The sequence below is a fragment of the Budorcas taxicolor genome, chromosome 7, assembly GCF_023091745.1.
Source record: "Budorcas taxicolor isolate Tak-1 chromosome 7, Takin1.1, whole genome shotgun sequence".
NCBI lineage: Eukaryota > Metazoa > Chordata > Mammalia > Artiodactyla > Bovidae > Budorcas > Budorcas taxicolor.
Genome location: NC_068916.1, coordinates 13280695 through 13298900, shown reverse-complemented (window position 1 = coordinate 13298900; position 18206 = coordinate 13280695). Strand labels below are relative to the sequence as shown.

Here is an 18206-nt window from a genome sequence, read left to right as displayed (position 1 = left end):
AGAAACTGGGAAGCTGGAGACAAGTTTCAGTGTTTCCAACACTATCTCCCAAGAGCCTAAATGTAGAACCCGGAAGTGAGAAGTAGGAAGTAGACGATGGAGGACAATAATAAGGTTACACCCTCCCAGGGCAAGGAATGCTTCCGTGCCGGCGCGTGTGAGGTGGCGAGGAAGGGAAAGCCGAGGGATGGCTTTCCCTGAGCCAAAACCGCGGGGCCCCGAGCTGCCGCAGAAACGGTTGAAGACGTTGGACTGCGGGCAGGGGGCGGTTCGAGCTGTGCGATTTAATGGTGAGCGCCCTGATCTTTCCGAGTCCTCCTCCCGCCTCCTAAGGTCGGCGGCCCAGTAACCCCCGCCTGGTGTTCCCCAGTGGATGGCAATTACTGTCTGACTTGCGGCAGCGACAAGACTCTGAAGCTGTGGAACCCGCTACGGGGGACGTTACTGCGGACGTACAGCGGCCACGGCTACGAGGTGCTGGATGCGGCTGGGTGAGCTAGGGGGCCAAGGCGGGATCGGGGCGCTGAGGCCAGGAACAGAAGCAGATGCTAAATTTTCTATGCTCTGCCTTCTAGCTCCTTTGATAACAGCAGTCTTTGCTCTGGAGGTGGGGACAAGGCGGTGGTGCTGTGGGATGTGGCGTCAGGGCAAGTCGTGCGGAAATTCCGGGGCCACGCGGGGGTGAGTGCAAGCAAGAAGGGGTCTCATTAAAGCAAATCTGATTTGCATGTGGGTGGTAACAGGGATCCGCCCTCCCCCCCGCAATACAGCGCAAGTATCCTTCCCCATGGCCCCCACTTCATCAAGCCCCATCCTTGCAGTTCCCCCCAACTCTTTGATCTCCCCTACCCTTAACCTTTTTCCTTTGCTTTAACTTGCACTGGGAACCTTGCTTTTGTCCTCATCTTCTAAGCGGCAGTTGCTGTTTCGCAGAAGGTGAACACAGTGCAGTTTAATGAAGAGGCCACAGTTATCCTGTCTGGTGAGTCCAGGGCCTTGTTAGGTGGGCCCAGGAGACTGCTTCTGCCCCCTAAACCTGATCCACCTTCATGCTGGCCTTACAGGCTCTATCGATTCCACCATCCGCTGCTGGGACTGTCGCTCTCGGAAACCTGAGCCAATACAGACCCTGGACGAAGCCAGAGATGGTATATCCAGCGTGAAGGTGTCAGATCATGAGGTCCTCGCAGGGTGAGTGGGACCAGGACCTTGTCGCTCGCCAGGTGCCACTGAGGTTCAGAGCTGTCTCTGTACTTAGATTTAAAAATCTACTCTCCTCATTGTGCTCATAAGGCCCTGCATGGTCTGGTCTCTGTTGTGCTCTCAGCTTTTATGTGGTTGTTGTTCAGATGCTAAGTCGTGTCCAACTCTTTTCAACCCCATGCACTGTAGCACTCCAGGCTTCCCTGTCCTTCACTATCTTCTGGAGTTTGCTCAAACTCATGTCCGTTGAGTCAGTGATGCCATCCAACCATCTCATTGTCTGTCACACCCTTCTCTTGCCCTCAGTCTTTCCCAGCATCAGGGTCTTTTCCAATGAGTCAGCTCTTGGCATCAGGTGACCAAAGTATTGCAGCTAATTTCTGTTAAATATGCCACACATGCTTCCACTCTGGGACCGACATGCAGTTGCCCTTTCTCCACCTGGACCATTCCTATACTACTTAGAGTGTGTCTGAGCACCTCCTACAGGTCCCATTTTTAGTCAGTGGGCATACAGCAGTGAACAAGACAGAAAAACAAGGAAAACCCTTGCCTACATAGATTTGACAGTCTAGCTGCGGGGGACAATTTTTAAAAAAATTCCCATGCAGGGCTGCCCAAGTGTTGCCACAACCTGCGGGAGTGCTAATCCCACCACTTGGGGTGTTTGGACTGCTTGGCTTGTCTCAATTCCAATGTCACCTCCTGGAAGCTGATGCCCCTTAGTCAGTGAGGTTCCACGTTGGCAGCAAGTGCTCCTGGCTTGGTAGCAGCTGTGTTCCAAGTCTCCGCACAGGGTCTGGCCCAGAGAGGGAGCTCGGTAGAAAGCAGAAATAGATGGAATGGGACTTGATTGGCCCTTGGGTCTGAGTCTTAAAGCCACTGCCTCAGAATTCCACTTTTTTTTTTTAATATTTATTTTTAATTTACTTATTTGGCTGCATTGGGTCTTAGTTGCAGCATGTTGGATGTAGTTCCCTGACCAGGGATTGAACCCAGGCCTCCTGCATTGAGAACTCAGAGTCTTAGCCACTGGACCACCTGGGAAGTCCCAGAATTCCACTTTTGAGTTCACTTCAGTGTATGTTTTCCGTGGCCGATCCTAAGCATGACGTGACAGTGAAGGGTACTGGGAAGGACAGGTGCTAGCCTTGCCCTCAGGGCCCTGGCCAGGTGAAGAGGGTACAGGGACAGCAAAGCTGGCACCCTCCACCTACTGGCCCCTGCAGTGCTTCAGCCGCAGCTGCCCTGTCTTGCAGTTCCGTAGACGGCCGGGTGAGGCGCTATGACCTGAGGATGGGGCAGCTCTTCTCAGACTACGTGGGCAGTGAGTGTGGCTGGTGCTGGGGGGCAGACAGGGAAGGTGGGGACAGCCCAGAGTACCCAGCCTGACATGCCTGCCCTCCCTTCCCCCCAGGCCCCATCACCTGCATCTGCTTCAGCCGGGATGGCCAGTGCACCCTGGTCTCCAGCCTAGACTCCACCTTGCGGCTTCTGGACAAGGACACAGGGGAGCTGCTGGGCGAGTGAGTCCTCTGGGGCGTGGGGCCCCTCCCCCACCCTCAGTAAAGCCCGCCCCTAACCCACGTTCTGACTCCACTCACCCCCAGGTACACGGGCCATAAGAACAAGGAGTATAAGCTGGACTGCTGCCTGAGCGAGCGTGACACACATGTGGTCAGCTGCTCTGAGGACGGGAAGGTGTTCTTCTGGGACCTGGTGGAAGTGAGCCTCCCCACCCCCACTCCACACTGGGGTGCCTGCCCTGTCCTTACCTGAGTCACTCTCAGGCCTGCAAAGGGGGGAGGGGAGTGTTCTGTTAGAACTAGGGGCCAGAAGGAATGAGAATAAACAAAGAAGGGCAGTCCTGGCAAAGGGCACAGCACATGCCAAAGCTTGGAGGTGTGGCGCCCATGCATCAGTCAGGAAATGGAAGTGCTGTGGATGGCAGTGGTGGCAGCAGGATCCAGGTCAGGTGGGGCCACTGGGACTGACCCTCAGGGAAGGGGGCTGATGGTGGCATCTCACCCCAGGTGAAAGGGGCTGTAGTTGTTCAGGAAATCTGAGCCATGTCTGAGCATCCCCATGGTTTCCTGCCTCGAGCCCTGTAAGCTCTGTCCTGATGTGTCTCAGCCTGGTGGGAGTGTCAGAATGGGAACTGACCAGCCAGGCTTCATGGGGTCAGGGCTGGGGCTTGGCTACAGAAGTAAGCCCGTTAGAGGATGAAGGAACTGGAGGGCCCTGGAGAGTTGAGGAGCCAGCTCTCCCTTTGGGAACTCAGAAGGCACCAACGTTTTGCCTACTTCTCAAGGGTCCAGTAGACTGGCAGCCATCCTGCAAGGGAGGGCACGTGAAAGGTTATTTTGCAGGCGGAGAGAGGAACCTGATATGTTGAGACTTGACTGCAAGGTAATAATTGAGGGTAGTAATTGAGGCTTTCAGGTGGGCTGGTGGAGCCCAGATGGCAATCTCGGCACAGTCTAAAGGCAGAGCCAAGAGGATTTCCTGACAAAAGGATTTGAGATGTAAGAGGAAGATCCAAGGTGTCTGACCTGAGCACCTGCAAGGACAACTGACTGACGGGCTCAATTTGGGACTGATTAAGTTTGCAATGTCTGAGAAGCATTATAATGGAAACCAGGGGAGAGGCGGCCAAGAGGAGGGAGACACACTGATGACCCCTGCCAACCCCCTCACTCCACAGGGTGCCCTGGCGCTGGCCCTGCCTGTAGGTCCTGGTGTGGTGCAGTCGCTGGCCTACCACCCCATGGAGCCCTGCCTGCTGACTGCCATGGGGGGCAGCATCCAGTGCTGGCGGGAAGAGACCTACGAGGCTGAAGGTGCCCCAGGCTGAAGCCAGGGACCCACTGCCAAGGACAGAGACACAGCCTAAGGAGGACCACTGAGATCATTTATTCTAGACACGCTGCTGACCAAGGAGTGGGGAGGGGCTGGGTCTGCAAACTAATAAATAGAGGAGGGGGCGAGGCCTCCGTGGGGCTGCACCATCCAGAGTTCAGTCCTCATTCTTCTCGGGCGTGAAGGCATCTACCTTCTGGGCAAAGGTTTCAGCCACAAGCAGCGGGAAAACCAAGGAAGCGTCAGCATAGACCTATGAAGGGAACCCAGTTGAGCCAGGGGATCCGCAGCTGCAGCCTAGGAGACCCTGTGCTCCAGCTGGCTGGCCGACCCTCACCTTGACAGGCTGTGCATCCATCCGGATCTTGCCCCATGAGACAGCTTCATCCGGCCGGGCACCTGAGTCAGAGCCATCAAACTCCTGGGCAGTGTTGATGTAGACAGCATAGTCAGCGCCATTACGCTGTGGAGAGGGACAGAATGGGCTGGTCAGCCAGACAGAGTCCAGGGCAGGACACTGTAGCTAAAGGCACTGTATGTGTCCCAGATACAGGAAGCCCTTGGTGGTCTTCACTCCAAGGAAAGGGCTCCATGTCAACACCTGGGCCAAGTGGGGGTGTCATGGGATGCTGGGCAGTGGGCGGCTTTGCTCCAGACTCACCTCCTAGGTACCAAGAGCCCACCCACATCTGCCACCAGCTCTAGAGAAGACCTCCGCACCTCTTCCCTTTCTGTGCTCCCCACCCCAGTCCTACTGTTTGTTCCCCACACAGCCAGAGGGTGCCTGTGAGCACCTGAGTGGCCCTCAAGGCCTTGCACTTTGTGCCTGTCACTTCTGGCCTCACCTCCTCTCACTCTCCCCTTCACTGGCCTCCAAGATGTGCCTACATCAGGCACCTCAGAACCTTTGCACTGGCCAGTCTTGCCAGAAACTCATCTCACGCCCACTCCCTAAGATAACCACATGGTTCATGGGAGTAGCCTCTGAAAAACCTCTGCTCACAGGTCACACTTCCCAGGAAGCATTCCCTTTTCTGAATAGCATGCCTTTCTCCTGCCCTCTCATCATCATCCCTGATTTTTCTTTGTAGCCAGTACTGCCACCTGATGTACATGTCACCTTGTCACTGGTTTGCTGTTCATCTCCCCGACTAGAACATCAGTTCCAGGAGGGCAGGTACCTCGGCCTGTCTAGTCCACAACTGTTTCCCAGCACATGGCATGGGCCTAGTACACAGGCCTGTCTGCACAGCAGGCACGAGTGCCACCCCCCACTAGGGGCCACATAGCCTGCATCCCTGCTCACCATGAGGTTGGCGTTGGCAATGTGGTGCTTCACCATGCCACCACCCAGGATGATCATCCCTGTGCGCTTGGCGAAGATGGCCTGTGTGTTGATGAGCCTGAGGTCTGGGAGAGAGGGCTGAGTCAGGCCACCGCAGGCCCAGGCAGCCCTCCTCCCTTGCTCCTCTGGGGCCCCAACATCTTACCCTCAACAATGTCCAGGACCAGGCCTGGGTTCTTATAGGAGTGGAAGAAGATCATGTCACCCAGCGAGCCATCTGTGAGTGCCGGGCTCAACACAGGAATATGGTTCTAGGAAAGAGCAAGACAGGAGGGGGGCCGGATCTAAGCCCTGTAGGGGCAGCCTGCAGGCATTTCCTCCTCTCTGCCTGATTCTGGGCAGGGTGCTTAACTTCACTTGGGCCTGGCACATGAAGAATGATAGTTCTTGTTTTTCTGATTGCTAGACCCCAGAGCCTCTGAGGAGCATGGAGCCCTCCACGAGTCCCCATGGGAGCTGCTAAGTATTGTCCAACTGCTTCCCAGCAGTCTAGGAGTAGAGCCAGAATACCAAATCCACAGTCAATAGCTGTAGGACCTCAGACAAACTGCCTAACTTCTCTGTTTCTGAGGCTCCTTATGTAGGAGCAGGGATGAGGAGACTAGTACCAACTACCCAGGTGGCTGTGAAAATGAAACAACACATGCCAAAAACCTGGCATCTTTGCCCCCGCCAGCCCCTCACCTTCTGGGCCCAGTAATACACAGACTCTGGGTTGTTTATCTCCTTGCCAAGCCGGGCGATCATCTTGGAAGGTGTCCACTTCACACCCTAGGAGGAGACATTGGCTTCAGGCAGCGGCACCTCCCCTGACACCCACCATGCCATCAGCAAACGCACCCTCCCCCAGCCCCAGGTTGCTCCAGCCTCACCTCTGTGTTCTGCTCCAGCACCATCTGGTCTAGAATGGGCATCAACCAATCCTCAAACTTGCAGTAATTGTCATTGGGCACCAGCAGGTTTCCAATCCTGGGGACAGAAGATGTATGGGCATCAGGGCCCAGGACCCTCAGCCTGCCTCCCTTACTCAGCACCATTCAGCCCCCACCTACCCACCGGTTGATGCCGTTCTCACGTAGCTCCTTCCCCCTGAGGCTGAACTCGCCCAGGTATGTGGGCGCCAAGCACTTGATGAAATCCTCCTCCACACCCCCAGCTGTGGTCACCAAGACGTCCACCTGCAGCCACAAGGCAGTGAAGTTATTCCAAGCAGAACTCCTAACTCCCAACTCTCATCCAGTGACCCCTGTGGGGACCTCTGCTGCAAAACAAAACTAACCCATATCTCCCTATCTCACTTAAATGACCAGTAACCTTATTGCCCATTAAGACGCGGGGAGCCCAAGGCCACACCCCCACCAGGTCCCACCATGTTGTGCTGCACGAGGTAGCGGATAGTCTCACGGATGCCTGAACTGATGAGGTTGGATGTGTAGCCCAGAAAAATGGTGCAACCGGTGAGTGGGCGTCGGCTCTGGGTCAGGTCTGCATGTTGGTCTTCATCCTCGGAGAGAGGCTCGAGTTTCTTCTCTATCTAGGTATGGGCAGAGTTGAGTTAACCTCTGGCCCCAAATTCCACCCCAAGGACCCGCGGTGGGTTTTGGTGTCAGACTCCCCGCCCAGGATCTGCCCATTCAGGGACAGAGAACCACTTCTACCTGGAACAGGGAAAGGAACACCCCTGTGTAGGCTCCGCCCTGTTCACAGTCCAAGTCTCAGGTCACATGCTTAGGCTTTGCCCCTTTTCAGGAATCCGAGAGCATCACTTTTTCAGGCCCGACCCCTCTCCCCACCGGGAAATGCAAACCCAAGCTCAGGTCCGGGCGGCTGTAAGGGTCCTCCTCCAATTCCTCGCTCAAATGGACTCTCTAGCCCAGGCTCCGCCCCTTCCATAATACTTTCACCTGTTACCTATAACGCCCGCTCCCCGCCCCCGCCCCGCCCCAGAATCAGTCCCAACCACTCCCCAGAACAGAAACTCCCGGGCCCCATACTCTCTCCCACTATTGGACGAAGAACACACTCCCAGAAAAGTCCCGCCCCCAGCTACCGCAGGGTGCTACTGGAGGCCACGCCCCCTCAGCCCAGGAAGTCTCACCCAGGCCTCACCATGGCGTTGACTTGCTGTACCGCGCGCCCGAAGTTGGTGGCTTGGAAACCAGTGGTGCTGAAAGCCTCTAGCAGTGCGCGATAGTCCACGCCGCGGTTGAAGTCGTAGCCCCGGACCTGCGCGCTCTCGAAAGGCAGTGCCGAACTGTGCTTCAGCACGGCGGCCAGCGCCGCCGCGGGCGCCTCCCTCTCCCGGGGACCCTCCATGGTCCTGCCGCTGCACTCTCAAGTCAGAGCCGCCCCAGGCCAGCCCTCTGGCGGCCTCGAACTGCGCTAGGCCCCGGCACGCACTTCTGTAGGAGACTCAAGGCCTGGGGAAAACCTGGGGAGTGCCGGAAGTTGTGTAATCACATGACTCGCCGCGCCCGGAATCCAGGCCGCGGCCATCTTGTCTTGTACAGTCCGTAATACGGAAGCCGCGAGGAGCCATTGTTTATATTCCGTGTGTTCCCAGCCGCCGATGAATGATTTTTACTTTTACTGCCGCCTGCTGGAAACCCACCGCGTTGCGTGGAGCTTGCCGGTTCGTGTATACCCTCTCAAAGAGAGAATGGTTTCTCAGACGTTGCCGTTAGACGGAATTCGAATCACCAGGAGTTATCAGACAGTTTCTGCCTCGGAGAGTCTCTCGTCAAATGGAACCGTGATCGCTGTTCGTGTCTTGCGAGTCTCTGGAGCCTCCATATGCGGCATAACCCCTGGTCTTCTCTGGCAGCTGAGCTGCCATATTCTCTGAGAAATCTTCCTTGACCTTCCTCTGGGTAAGGGATCTCCTGTGGGATCCAGGGCTGACATCTCTTTCCCTCTAGCGAGCCTGTGAGATGCTGGAGGGTGGGGTCTATAATCTCATGGGTCCTCCTAACCATGCATAGGGTTTAGTCCGGTGAGACCCCTGTAATCACTCACTCTACAATTTATGGAGTCTGCACTATATACTGTGTGTTTCCCTGGTGGCTCAGTGGTAAAGAATTCATCTGCCAATGCAGGAGACACGAGTTTGACACCTGGGTCGGAAAGGTGCCACATGCCTCCGAGCAAGTAAGCCCATGTGCCACAATTATTGAGCCTGTGCCCTAGAGCCTGAGAGCCGCAACTACTGAAACCCACGTGCCCTAGAGCCCATGCGTTGCAAGAAGAGAAGCCACCAAAATGAGAAGCCTCACACCACAATGAAGAGTACCCTGAGGCCGGGTAGCAATGAGGTAGAAATATCCCAGCACAGCCAAAAATAATAAATAATTTTTTTTAGAAAAACCCTCTTATTGTGGCTTCCCAGTAAGAGTAATACTCGGGCTCTTCCTTGTGGCCTAAGAAGGCACTGACTTACCTACCCTCATCCCCTACCACTTGTCCCCACTCACTTTTCTCCAGCTCCACTGATCTGACTGTTCTAGAGCCCAACAAGCTCTTTCCTGACCAAGGGCCAGTGCACTTGCTGCTCTCTTTGCCTGGAACACCTGCTTCCCCAGCTCCTCCTCCTCTGGGCGGCAATCCAAATGTTACCTCCTCCAAGAGGCCTGCCCTGACCACCCACTCTTGCTCTTACCTTGCTTTTATTTTTCACAGTACACGATATATTCTGTTTGCTGTTGTTCATCCCTCCCTGACTAGAACAGCAGCTCTGTGAAGGCAGGATCTTGTCTGGTTTCGCTGCGTGCTGGGCACACATTGGGATCTCAGCAAAAATGGATGAAACACACACAAAGACGTCAGGGTGATCCGTGAAGAATGAAGGAGGGGTTGAAAAGGATTCAGAGAGGACAGAAGGTGCCAGACCAGGCAGGGCCCTGTGGGCTGTGGTAAGGAGGGTGGGTTTTATTCTCGGGCTGGGAAACCATAGGAGAGTTTTTAAAATGAAAGACTGATTTATTTTTTCCAATTTCTAAAACTGTGGTAGAATACACATAACATGAAATTAACATTGTAACTTTTTTTTTTAAGAGAGAAAGCTCTGTAGTCTCTCTTCTTTAAAAGATACTTATTTGACTGCACTGGGTCTTACTTGCAGCATGTTGTATCTTAGTCATGGCTCGAGGGTTCTAGTTCCGTGGGATTGAACCCAGGCCCCCTGCATTGGGAATGTGGAGTCTTAGCCACTGGACCACAGGGAAGTCCCCCACTGTAACCATGCTTAAGTCCACAGTTCAGAAGCATTAAGTACCTTTACACTGTTATACAACCATCACCTCCATTCATCTCAAGAACTCTTTGATCTTCCCAAACTGAAACTTCGTACCCATTAAACACAACTCCCCATCCCCGTTTCTCCTCAGCAACTGGCATTCTGCTTTCTGGGATTTGACTACTATCTCACATAAGGGGAATCATGTATTAGCTGTCATTTTGTGACTGGCTTATCTCACTTAGCAGAATGTCGTCAAGTTTCATCCATGTTGTAATGTGATTTATTTAACAGATCCCACTGACTTACTTACTGAGTAGAATGGGGTCAGGGTGTGCAGGGCAGGGGAGACCAGACAACTGCATTGGTCTAGGCAAACTGAGATGGGGGACAGGACCCCAATGCTACCAACCGGGTGGGGAGAAGTGACCAGTCTGACAACCTAATTTGAAAGTTCATCTGTAAACAGCACGGTGAGCTCTGTTCAATACCCTGTAATGACCTATATGGGAAGAGAATGTTAAAAAAAAAAAAGTGGATATATGTGTATGTATAACTGATTGACTTCGCTGTGCAGAAAGTGACCCAGCATTATAAATCAACTATTCCAATTAAATTATTAATTAAAAACAAAGAAAGTTGTTCTGACGGCTCTTGATGAAGGATTAAATGTGGGAATACTGGAAGAAAGGAATGAAGGAGTTAAAGATTGGAACCAGGGCAGTTGGGTGGATGGTGGTGAATTTGGGGGATGGAGGTTTGGGGTTGGAAGAGAGGATCCAGAGTCCAACTTTGGCCAGGTTAGGTGAGAGACAACTGAGAGGTAGGGGTGATGGACCAAGGGAGGAGGGTCCTCATGTGGGCCAGAGGTCAGGGAAGGGGCTGGGACGCAGGGGAAGCCATCAGTATAAGTGAGTGAATTGAGTCATCTGTGGATAAGGACCCTGGGTCATGAGTATAGACAGACACATGAGAGGCAGGGCTGCGCCTGAACCAGGGTTCACGCTGTGCCTCCTCACATCAGAGAAGGAGCCAGTTAGCAGGGGATCAAACAGATCTGTGAGAGCCCAGGGCCCCTACACTCCCCCAGTAAAGGTGACGCATGACAGAGCAGCCACTGGGCCTCCTGGGGCAGGGACCCCTTTGGCCTCGGCAGCTGCTGTTGCTGCTGGTGACATTTCACTCCGTGAGTGTCCTGGCTTCAAAGTCTCTGCGGGCATTATGGGGGTAGGGGGTGTTGGAGAGGCTGGGCTTGGGGAGGGCTCCAGAGTGGGGCCGCAGGAGGAGGACCGAGCAGCCAGGAGTCAGCCAGAGTCTTCAGCTGAGGTACATGGTCCTGACGGGTTGGGGAGCAGCCACCCCCATGCCTCAGGCACCAGGGACATAGGAGGAGGCAGGAGCTTGGGGTTTAGGGTGCAGCCTGCTGCCTGTGGCTCTGCTCACCCTCCCTCAGATGTCCAGCAAGGTGACCATTGGCAGTGACACTGGGCAAGCCCGCCGGGCTGTGGAGCAGCTGCGGATGGAGGCGGGCATTGACCGCATGAAGGTGAGGACCAGGGTGAGGCGGGCGCGTCTGAGTGAGCGGGGCAAGTGGACAGCCCGGCCCAGGTCGGGCTAACTGGGCTGGTCTGCAGGTATCCAAGGCAGCTGCCGACCTGCTGCAGTTCTGCACAGAGCAGGCCAAGAGTGACCCCTTTCTCGTGGGCATCCCGGCCGCCATCAACCCCTTCAAGGAGAAGAAGCCCTGCGCCATCCTGTGAACCCTGTAGCCTGGACCACCCAGGGGCCTCAATAAAGATGAAGTGAGTGCTCCTCAGGGCATGGCTTGGCCAAGCTTCCGTGGTGGACTTTGGGTTTGTAGGGGCCAGGTGTGGAGTGTGCCTGGCCCAGCCTCCCTCCTTGCCCACGCCAGGGTCACCGCCGCAGAGGCACACCCTGGACCCTGAACGGAAAGCATGCCCCTCCCTCACCTACCCCTCCCTGACTGCCCGCTTCCCCATGGCCCAGCGGGTAGTATTAGCAGATGCCCGGTCCCACTGGGCAAACACCCAGGGTTAGAGTCCCGATCTACATATCAGTGCATGCCACACACACACACACACACACACACACACACACACACACCACACAGAGTTCACACATGCAGGTACCATCATACAGACAAGTGCCTCTTCTCAAGTGTCTCCCTCTCCCTCACAGAAAGCACAGGAGACGCGGTCTCGATCCCTGGGTCGGGAAGATCCCCTGAAGAAGGAAATAGCAACCCACTCCAGTATTCTTGCCTGGGAAATCCCATAGACAGAGGAGCCTTCAGGGCTACAGTCCATGGGGTCGCAAACAGTCGGACCTGACTGAGCAACTAAACAAGAGCAAACCACATATACAGCCTGACTGGCCTCCCTGGGGACATTCGGGCACACATGATCCCTGAAATGCACCCGGGCAGGCACAGGCGCACCCAGAACACCCCCCACACACAAACACAGACACACAGCAGTGGCTGTCGTCCAGGCTTTCAGGCCCCATCTCTCAGACACACACCCACCTCTGGTACCCTGGCCCCGGGCAGGGAGAAACAGCCCTCAGGTGACACCAGGCTCACACTCCAGGCCGGAGCACCAGTACAGCAGGTTTATTTCTCCTTTGCTCTCACGGCAGAGCCAGCATCCAAATCATAACAAAAACAGAGCCTGAGGGTGGGGACCCGCCCCCCTTGTGTGGGCTGGAACACATAGCTCACCTCCCCTGGCGTGGGGCCCAGCCCAGGGACCCCACACGGCCATGGCCAGGACCTCTTGTCCCATAGGCTTGTGGGGCAGAGCAGAGACAGCACCAGCATGGGGGAAGGTCCCCGCCCCCGAGAACAGAGGTCATGGCCCCGCCTGCCGGCAGGCAGACACACATCCATATCCACCTGCTCAGGCCTGCAGCCTCCAGACCTCCAGCGACAGGCCCCCGGAGGCGGCCACCACCAGGTTGCCCTCGGCACAGATCTGTGAGGACAGGGACAGGAGGAGTCAGGGGTGCTCTCGGTGGGCGGTAGCAGGGGGCGCGTGGGACAGGGCCTTACCCCATTCAGCACATTGTGGTGGCTTCGAGTGCAGATGGTCCTTGGTGGATCTGTGGGCACGTGTACCTGGTGAGGGGCAGTGGGCAAAGGTCATGGGACGTGTCCCTGGCAGGTGAGGGTGGGTAGAGAAGAGGCATCGTCCTGGGCCCTCACCCGGATGGTCTTGTCGGTGGACGTGGTGTACAGGGTCCCCAGGGAGTGCTTGATCCCCGTGATCTGAGACCTGTGGCCCACGTCAAAGGACTGGGGGAGGGAGGGACAGGTGACACTCAGGTGTGGCTCTCCCTAGGCCAGTGCCCCCCTGCCCCCCCAGGGGTTAAGAGGCAGGGAGGCAGCCCAGGGAGAAGTCGGGCAGGGGCGAGGGCCTCGGCAGACCCGGACAAGCTGGAAGCAGCCACTGCGGTTGGCAAAGACGTGCAGTAGGCCCTGGTTATCGCCGGCCCAGAGCTGAGGTTCCTGGTAGGACATGCAGAGCAGGTAGGAGTCCAGCTGCAGGAGGGACAGGGGATGGAGTGGCTCAGGCCAGTCCAGGCCACTCCACACAGCCCTGGCCCTCTGGGCCCCCGGGGGATGGCCCACCTGCAGCCGCTGCAGGACGCTGTTGGCCCGGCGGTCGAACACCACGAGCGTGTGGTCCTCGCTGCCTGAGATGATGTGCCGGTCGTCTGCCAGCAGTGCCAGCACGGCGCTGGAGTGCAGCCGCCGGCTCTTCAGCAGGGCTGGACCAACTTTGCAGGTGAGGGGCCAGGGAGGAGGGCGACATCAGAGCCCCTTGGAGGCCCCCCTGGACCCCGGATCTCCATCCTCCGTGGCTTCCTCTGGGGGCCCTCCAGTCCATCACCCCATCCCACATGGAGACAGGGCTTCCTCTGCCCCTAGTATCCCACGCAGCAGTCACCTTTGTGGCCCCCAGCACAACACAGGCCACTTGGAGTGGCCAGCCTCTGGTTGTGTGATTGTTACCCCAGTCAGACTGTGGGGACCAAGTGTTTCTTTTCCCAAAATGACCCTGGAGACCCCAGGCAGCCCTGCTCTCCCCACCTAGGCCCCAGGGCCCACCTCTGGGATCATAGACGGTCACCTTCTTGTCGTAGGTGCCAGTCACCAGGATATCTGGCCGGTAGGACAGGCACAGAACAGCTGCCTTGCCCCTGGGGACACACAGATCACAGAGCTGGGGCAGGGGCCAGACAGAGCCCTGCCCACCCAGGCCCCCCTGCCCAGGTCCCCTCACACTTTATCTCGCCAAACTGCTGCCCGTCAGCCGCCATGTCCCAGAGCTTCACTGTGCTGTCCCAGGAACCGGAGCACACTCGGTGGTCCAGCGCTGCCAGTGACCACACCCAGCCCTGTGGGACCAGACCCATGTCCTGTGATCTTCCCCATTTCACAGAACCCAGAGTGCGTCAGCACTGAGGAGACATTAGAGCTCAGGTCTGCGGGTCTGACTTCAGAACCGAAGACCTGCATGTTGTTGTGGTTTAGTTGCTAAATCATGTCCGACTCTTTGCAATCCCGTGGACTGTAGCCTACCAGGCTCCTCTGTCCATGGAATTCTCCAGGCAAGAATACTGAATGGATTGCCATTCTTTCTCCAGGGGATCTTCCAGACCCAGGGATCGAACCCATGGCTCCTGCATTGCAGGCAGATTCTTTATTGCTGAGCTACCAGGGAAGCCCAAAACATGTACACCCCCACCTAATAATGTTCCTAAATCAGGTACTGCAGAGCCTTAGCACCAGCACAGGTTTGAGGCCACATAACAATGTGATTAAGAATAGGACCTCCACAGAAATTCTGTGGTGGTCCAATGTCTAAGGCTCCCAATGCAGGCGGCCTGGGTTTGATCCCTGGTCAGGGAACTAGATTCCACGTATCTGTAAACCTGACATCTGAGCACCTACTCTATTTGAGCTTGAGTGAAGCTCTTAATGCACAGTCACCTCATTCAACCTCATCCTAATTGACACTGGACAGAAGCAGTAAGTGAGGCCCAGAGAAGTCATATATGACTTTGACTTTACCCAAGGTCACACAAACAGTAGCAGACCAACATTGAAATCTATGAGGTCTGGGACTTTCCTGGGGGCACAGTGGATAGAAATCCACCTACGAATGCAAGGGACACAGGCTCAGTCCCTGGTCTGGGAAGATTCCACATGTCAAGGAGCAACTAAACCCATGCACCAAAACTACTGAAGCCCATGCGCCCTAAAGTCTCACACTGCAACTACTGAGCCCATGTGCTGCAACTACTAAATAAACCTGCTCTCACCTAGAGCCTGTGCCCCGCAACAAGCCGGCACCTTCTCAAGCCACTGCAGTGAGAAGCCCGAGCACTTCAACAAAGAGTAGCCCCTGCTCGCCACAACTAGAAAAAGCCCAGAGTGCAGCAATGAAGACCCAGAATAACCAAAAAGTTCTGGTGCCAAAACCCATGCCCTCAGCCACAGTGTCCTACCCAGGCCTTCTAGCTCCTACCTTTGCCTGATCTCCTATCCCCTCACCTTGTGAGTGCTATTCTTCTGGGTCCCCAGGGTCTTGACCAGAACCCGGCTGGGCTCCACCCCCAGCTGCTGCAGGTCCCACAGGTTGACATTACGGTCTCGGGAGCCAGACAGGCAGAGTGTTCCACCCTGGGAGAGGAGTGAGGTGGTGTGGTTGGGGTCACCCTGGACCCCCACTGCAGGGCCCTCCACCAACCCCTGTCTCACCTGAAGCAGCAGCACCGAGTCAATGGAAGCAAAGTGCCCATCGGCCAGGCAGAAGTACTCAGCCCTGCGCCCATCCTCTGCCCAGCGCGAGAGGTGCTGCTCCAACTCAATGCAGGCTGTCGGCCAGTCAAAGTCCTCCTCTGTGGGATGCAATACCAGGGTCCCCAGTGGGCAGGAACCCTGCCACCCACTCCAGCTGTCCAAACTCACCACTGGCTTCTGGGGAGCAGAAGACTTGGAGAGAATCCCACTTGGATCCCTTACCCCACCCAAGGAAGCCCAGGCTCTAGCTTCGGGACCACCAGCCCACCCACCTGCCATGCACGTCTAAGGCTGCTCCTTACCGTTTCCAGAAATTGGGTAACTGGAGCCCCAGGATCACCTTCCCAGGCCTCATTCTCCAACCTCAGGATGTTAAGGTCCTGCCTCACCCCTGGCTGTGGTCCAACCTCAGCTTCACCCTCCCTAACCCTTAGGCTGGGCACAAGAGTTAGGACTACATAACCAACCCTTCCTGTTTCAGCCACCTGAACCAGACCCATGGAAGTGTTTCCCAAAATCAGTATCCCAAACCTGGGACCCTTGTCAAGGCGCAGAACCCAAGCCCTTGACCCAAACATCTATATTTTAATCAAGCTGTTCAGTAAAGTCCCATTAATTCAAGATCACCAGGCTGCATTATCCTCTAGGGACCAAAGACTTTGGCGGCAGAAGGAATGACCACCAGCCCTGTCTGAGACCACAAGTTAGACCCTGAACTTGAGGGTCTGTGACTGCTGGTATCAGGGATCCCAACCTCTAAACCATAGCTTAGGTTCAAGGGTTGTTGGCTCTGGACCTGTGTCCCTGTCTCACCTTCACCTAGGCCAAGACTCTAGGGGTAAGGGATTTTGACATCACCAGTTGCTGCCTTAGCATCTACACCCAGAACCTGGGGATTCTTGGTCTTACTTCGAGCACCAAGCAGATTCTGACAGCCTGAGACTTTAAGTCGCTGTGGCAACCCCCGGCCTGAGAATCATTGGATCTTGAGTTCAGGGACCCCCGTTATCCAGGTAGATTTCCATAGCCTCAGGATCCCAAGTATCTGCCTCATGGTCCACCCAGAGGTCAGGGGCTTTTGTACTACCAGTAACTACCTTAGCCACCCTGAGCCAGGACAGCCAGGGAGTTTTCTCCAGTGGCTGTGCTCACGACACCCTGGACCCCTTCCCCCTCGCACCAGGCCTGACTTGGGCAGGCGACCCCCGGGCGCGCGCACCTTCCACCACTGGGTAGGGCGCCCGTACGCGGCGCTGCGCGCGTAGCCTCCAGGTGACACGGTCACGCACGAGGTCGCGCAGCGCGTGGCAAACGCGTGGCAGGACATGGAGCACGAGGCGCGCGTCGAGGTAGGCGCAGATCTCGAGAAGCAGCTCCGGGGGTAGGCTCAGCAGGCCCGGAACCGCCACAGTCGAGCCCTTGGACGCGGCCCGCGGTTCCAGAGGGCCAAGGGACACCGTAGGCGCGGGCAAAGGAGGGGCGCGTGGAGGTGCCAGCCCGAGTTTCGGAGGACTGAGCACACGGGCCACGTAAGCCTCGGCCTGCGCGTCGGGGTCAGGCTCCAGCTCCGGGTCCGAGTCATCGTCCCAGGTGTGGGGATCGTCGCGCGGCCCTGGAGGTAGCTCCATGGCGACGGGTGGGCGCGGCTGGCCCTGCCCTGTCAGCCTCAGAGCCCGCGCGTCCTGTCTCCTAGGCAGCACGAGGGCACTTCCGGCGCTGTCTGATGACGTTAGGCGCCAGCCGGAACCAGCAACCCGCGTGGAAATGGGCCGCGTGCTGGATGCGGGCTCCTCGGAAAGGTCTAAGGTCTAGTTCAGCTTCGTCGGCCTTGGACTAGAAAATCCCGATCCCTGCGTTTATTAAACTAGCATGTCTGATGTTGCTGATGCAGAGCCATTGGACTCTGGTTTCTCACAGACACGGAACCTCAGAAATAAATTTCCTTTCCTGGTTCGAAGTCTAGGCATGCTAGTGATTCCTGTCTTTTCTTAGCGACCCAGAAACACACTACAGAGCCCTCGGTGAAAGTTAACTGAACTACCTAAAATCCTACTGATGAAAACAGCATTTCATTTACCGATAGCCTCTTTTGAGCCAGGTAGTGTTAACTCACAAACTCTAAGCAGCACTAGCCCGTTCCCTCTTCTGGTATCCACGTGGCTCTTTGCTCAGTCACCTTAGCAGAGTACCCTAAGTACCCAGAGTACTGTAAGACTGATCATTTTCCAAAACGTACTTTCTCCCCTCCCCCTACTATATTTTCTCTATGGGACATACCGCTGTTTCACTGGTTAGCTTTATTTCTTCTCACTAAAATGCACACACTTGTTGAATGAAAATTGGTCATGTCAGCATTTTAAAATTTCTTCCAGGTTGATGCAGGTGATCGTTGGGTTGTACAGAGGTTGCAAGATTTAATCCTGAGGCCTCTGCATTCCCAGATAAGAGATTTTTTATTTGCCTTTAACTGTTGCGCATGTTTTCCTGGGTCCCACAGCCTTGACGTTGGGCTGAGCATTCTACAAAACCAGAGTTGTGAAACCAGCCGAAGAGTGCTGCAAGGTCTTGCTCCTTGCCACTCAGTTTAGTCTTTAGCCAATGGTGATTTTGAATCTGTGCTGTAGTGAGCTCAGGTTCTAGTGAGCTCCCAGACTGTAATTATGTCCCAGAGACTGTTGCATGTGTTCAGTTCAGTTGCTCAGTTGTGTCCGACTCTGCAACCCCATGAATCGCAGCACGCC

At 55.8% G+C, this 18206-nt stretch overlaps 4 protein-coding genes across 4 annotated transcripts; 2 read left to right on the top strand and 2 right to left on the bottom strand.

The window, feature by feature from the left end:
• Window positions 1-145: 145 nt before the first annotated feature.
• Window positions 146-4205, top strand: WDR83 (WD repeat domain 83). Its single transcript, XM_052643121.1, has 9 exons — window positions 146-290; window positions 371-491; window positions 576-681; window positions 934-982; window positions 1065-1191; window positions 2463-2530; window positions 2621-2729; window positions 2814-2928; window positions 3908-4205. The coding sequence occupies exons 1-9, from the start codon at window positions 188-190 to the stop codon at window positions 4055-4057; spliced, it is 948 nt and encodes a 315-aa protein (XP_052499081.1). The 5' UTR covers window positions 146-187; the 3' UTR covers window positions 4058-4205.
• On the bottom strand, window positions 4094-7857 carry DHPS (deoxyhypusine synthase). Its single transcript, XM_052644403.1, has 9 exons — window positions 7517-7857; window positions 6777-6941; window positions 6464-6585; window positions 6280-6376; window positions 6092-6178; window positions 5553-5658; window positions 5369-5472; window positions 4400-4525; window positions 4094-4315 (listed from the first exon to the last, which is right to left on the bottom strand). The coding sequence occupies exons 1-9, from the start codon at window positions 7721-7723 to the stop codon at window positions 4220-4222; spliced, it is 1110 nt and encodes a 369-aa protein (XP_052500363.1). The 5' UTR covers window positions 7724-7857; the 3' UTR covers window positions 4094-4219.
• Window positions 7858-7898: 41 nt separating this feature from the next.
• GNG14 (G protein subunit gamma 14) lies at window positions 7899-11398 on the top strand. The gene is given in 4 exon segments (XM_052643122.1): window positions 7899-8277; window positions 11092-11236; window positions 11239-11280; window positions 11283-11398. Coding segments are annotated over 3 exon segments (303 nt in total). The 5' UTR covers window positions 7899-8277.
• An 867-nt stretch (window positions 11399-12265) lies between these two features.
• Window positions 12266-17114, bottom strand: FBXW9 (F-box and WD repeat domain containing 9). The gene is made up of 10 exons (XM_052644060.1): window positions 16685-17114; window positions 15424-15563; window positions 15217-15345; window positions 13945-14057; window positions 13768-13859; window positions 13288-13436; window positions 13084-13197; window positions 12862-12951; window positions 12709-12774; window positions 12266-12631 (listed from the first exon to the last, which is right to left on the bottom strand). Exons 1-10 carry the CDS (start codon window positions 17091-17093, stop codon window positions 12557-12559), a joined length of 1377 nt encoding a protein of 458 aa, XP_052500020.1. The 5' UTR covers window positions 17094-17114; the 3' UTR covers window positions 12266-12556.
• Window positions 17115-18206: the final 1092 nt, after the last annotated feature.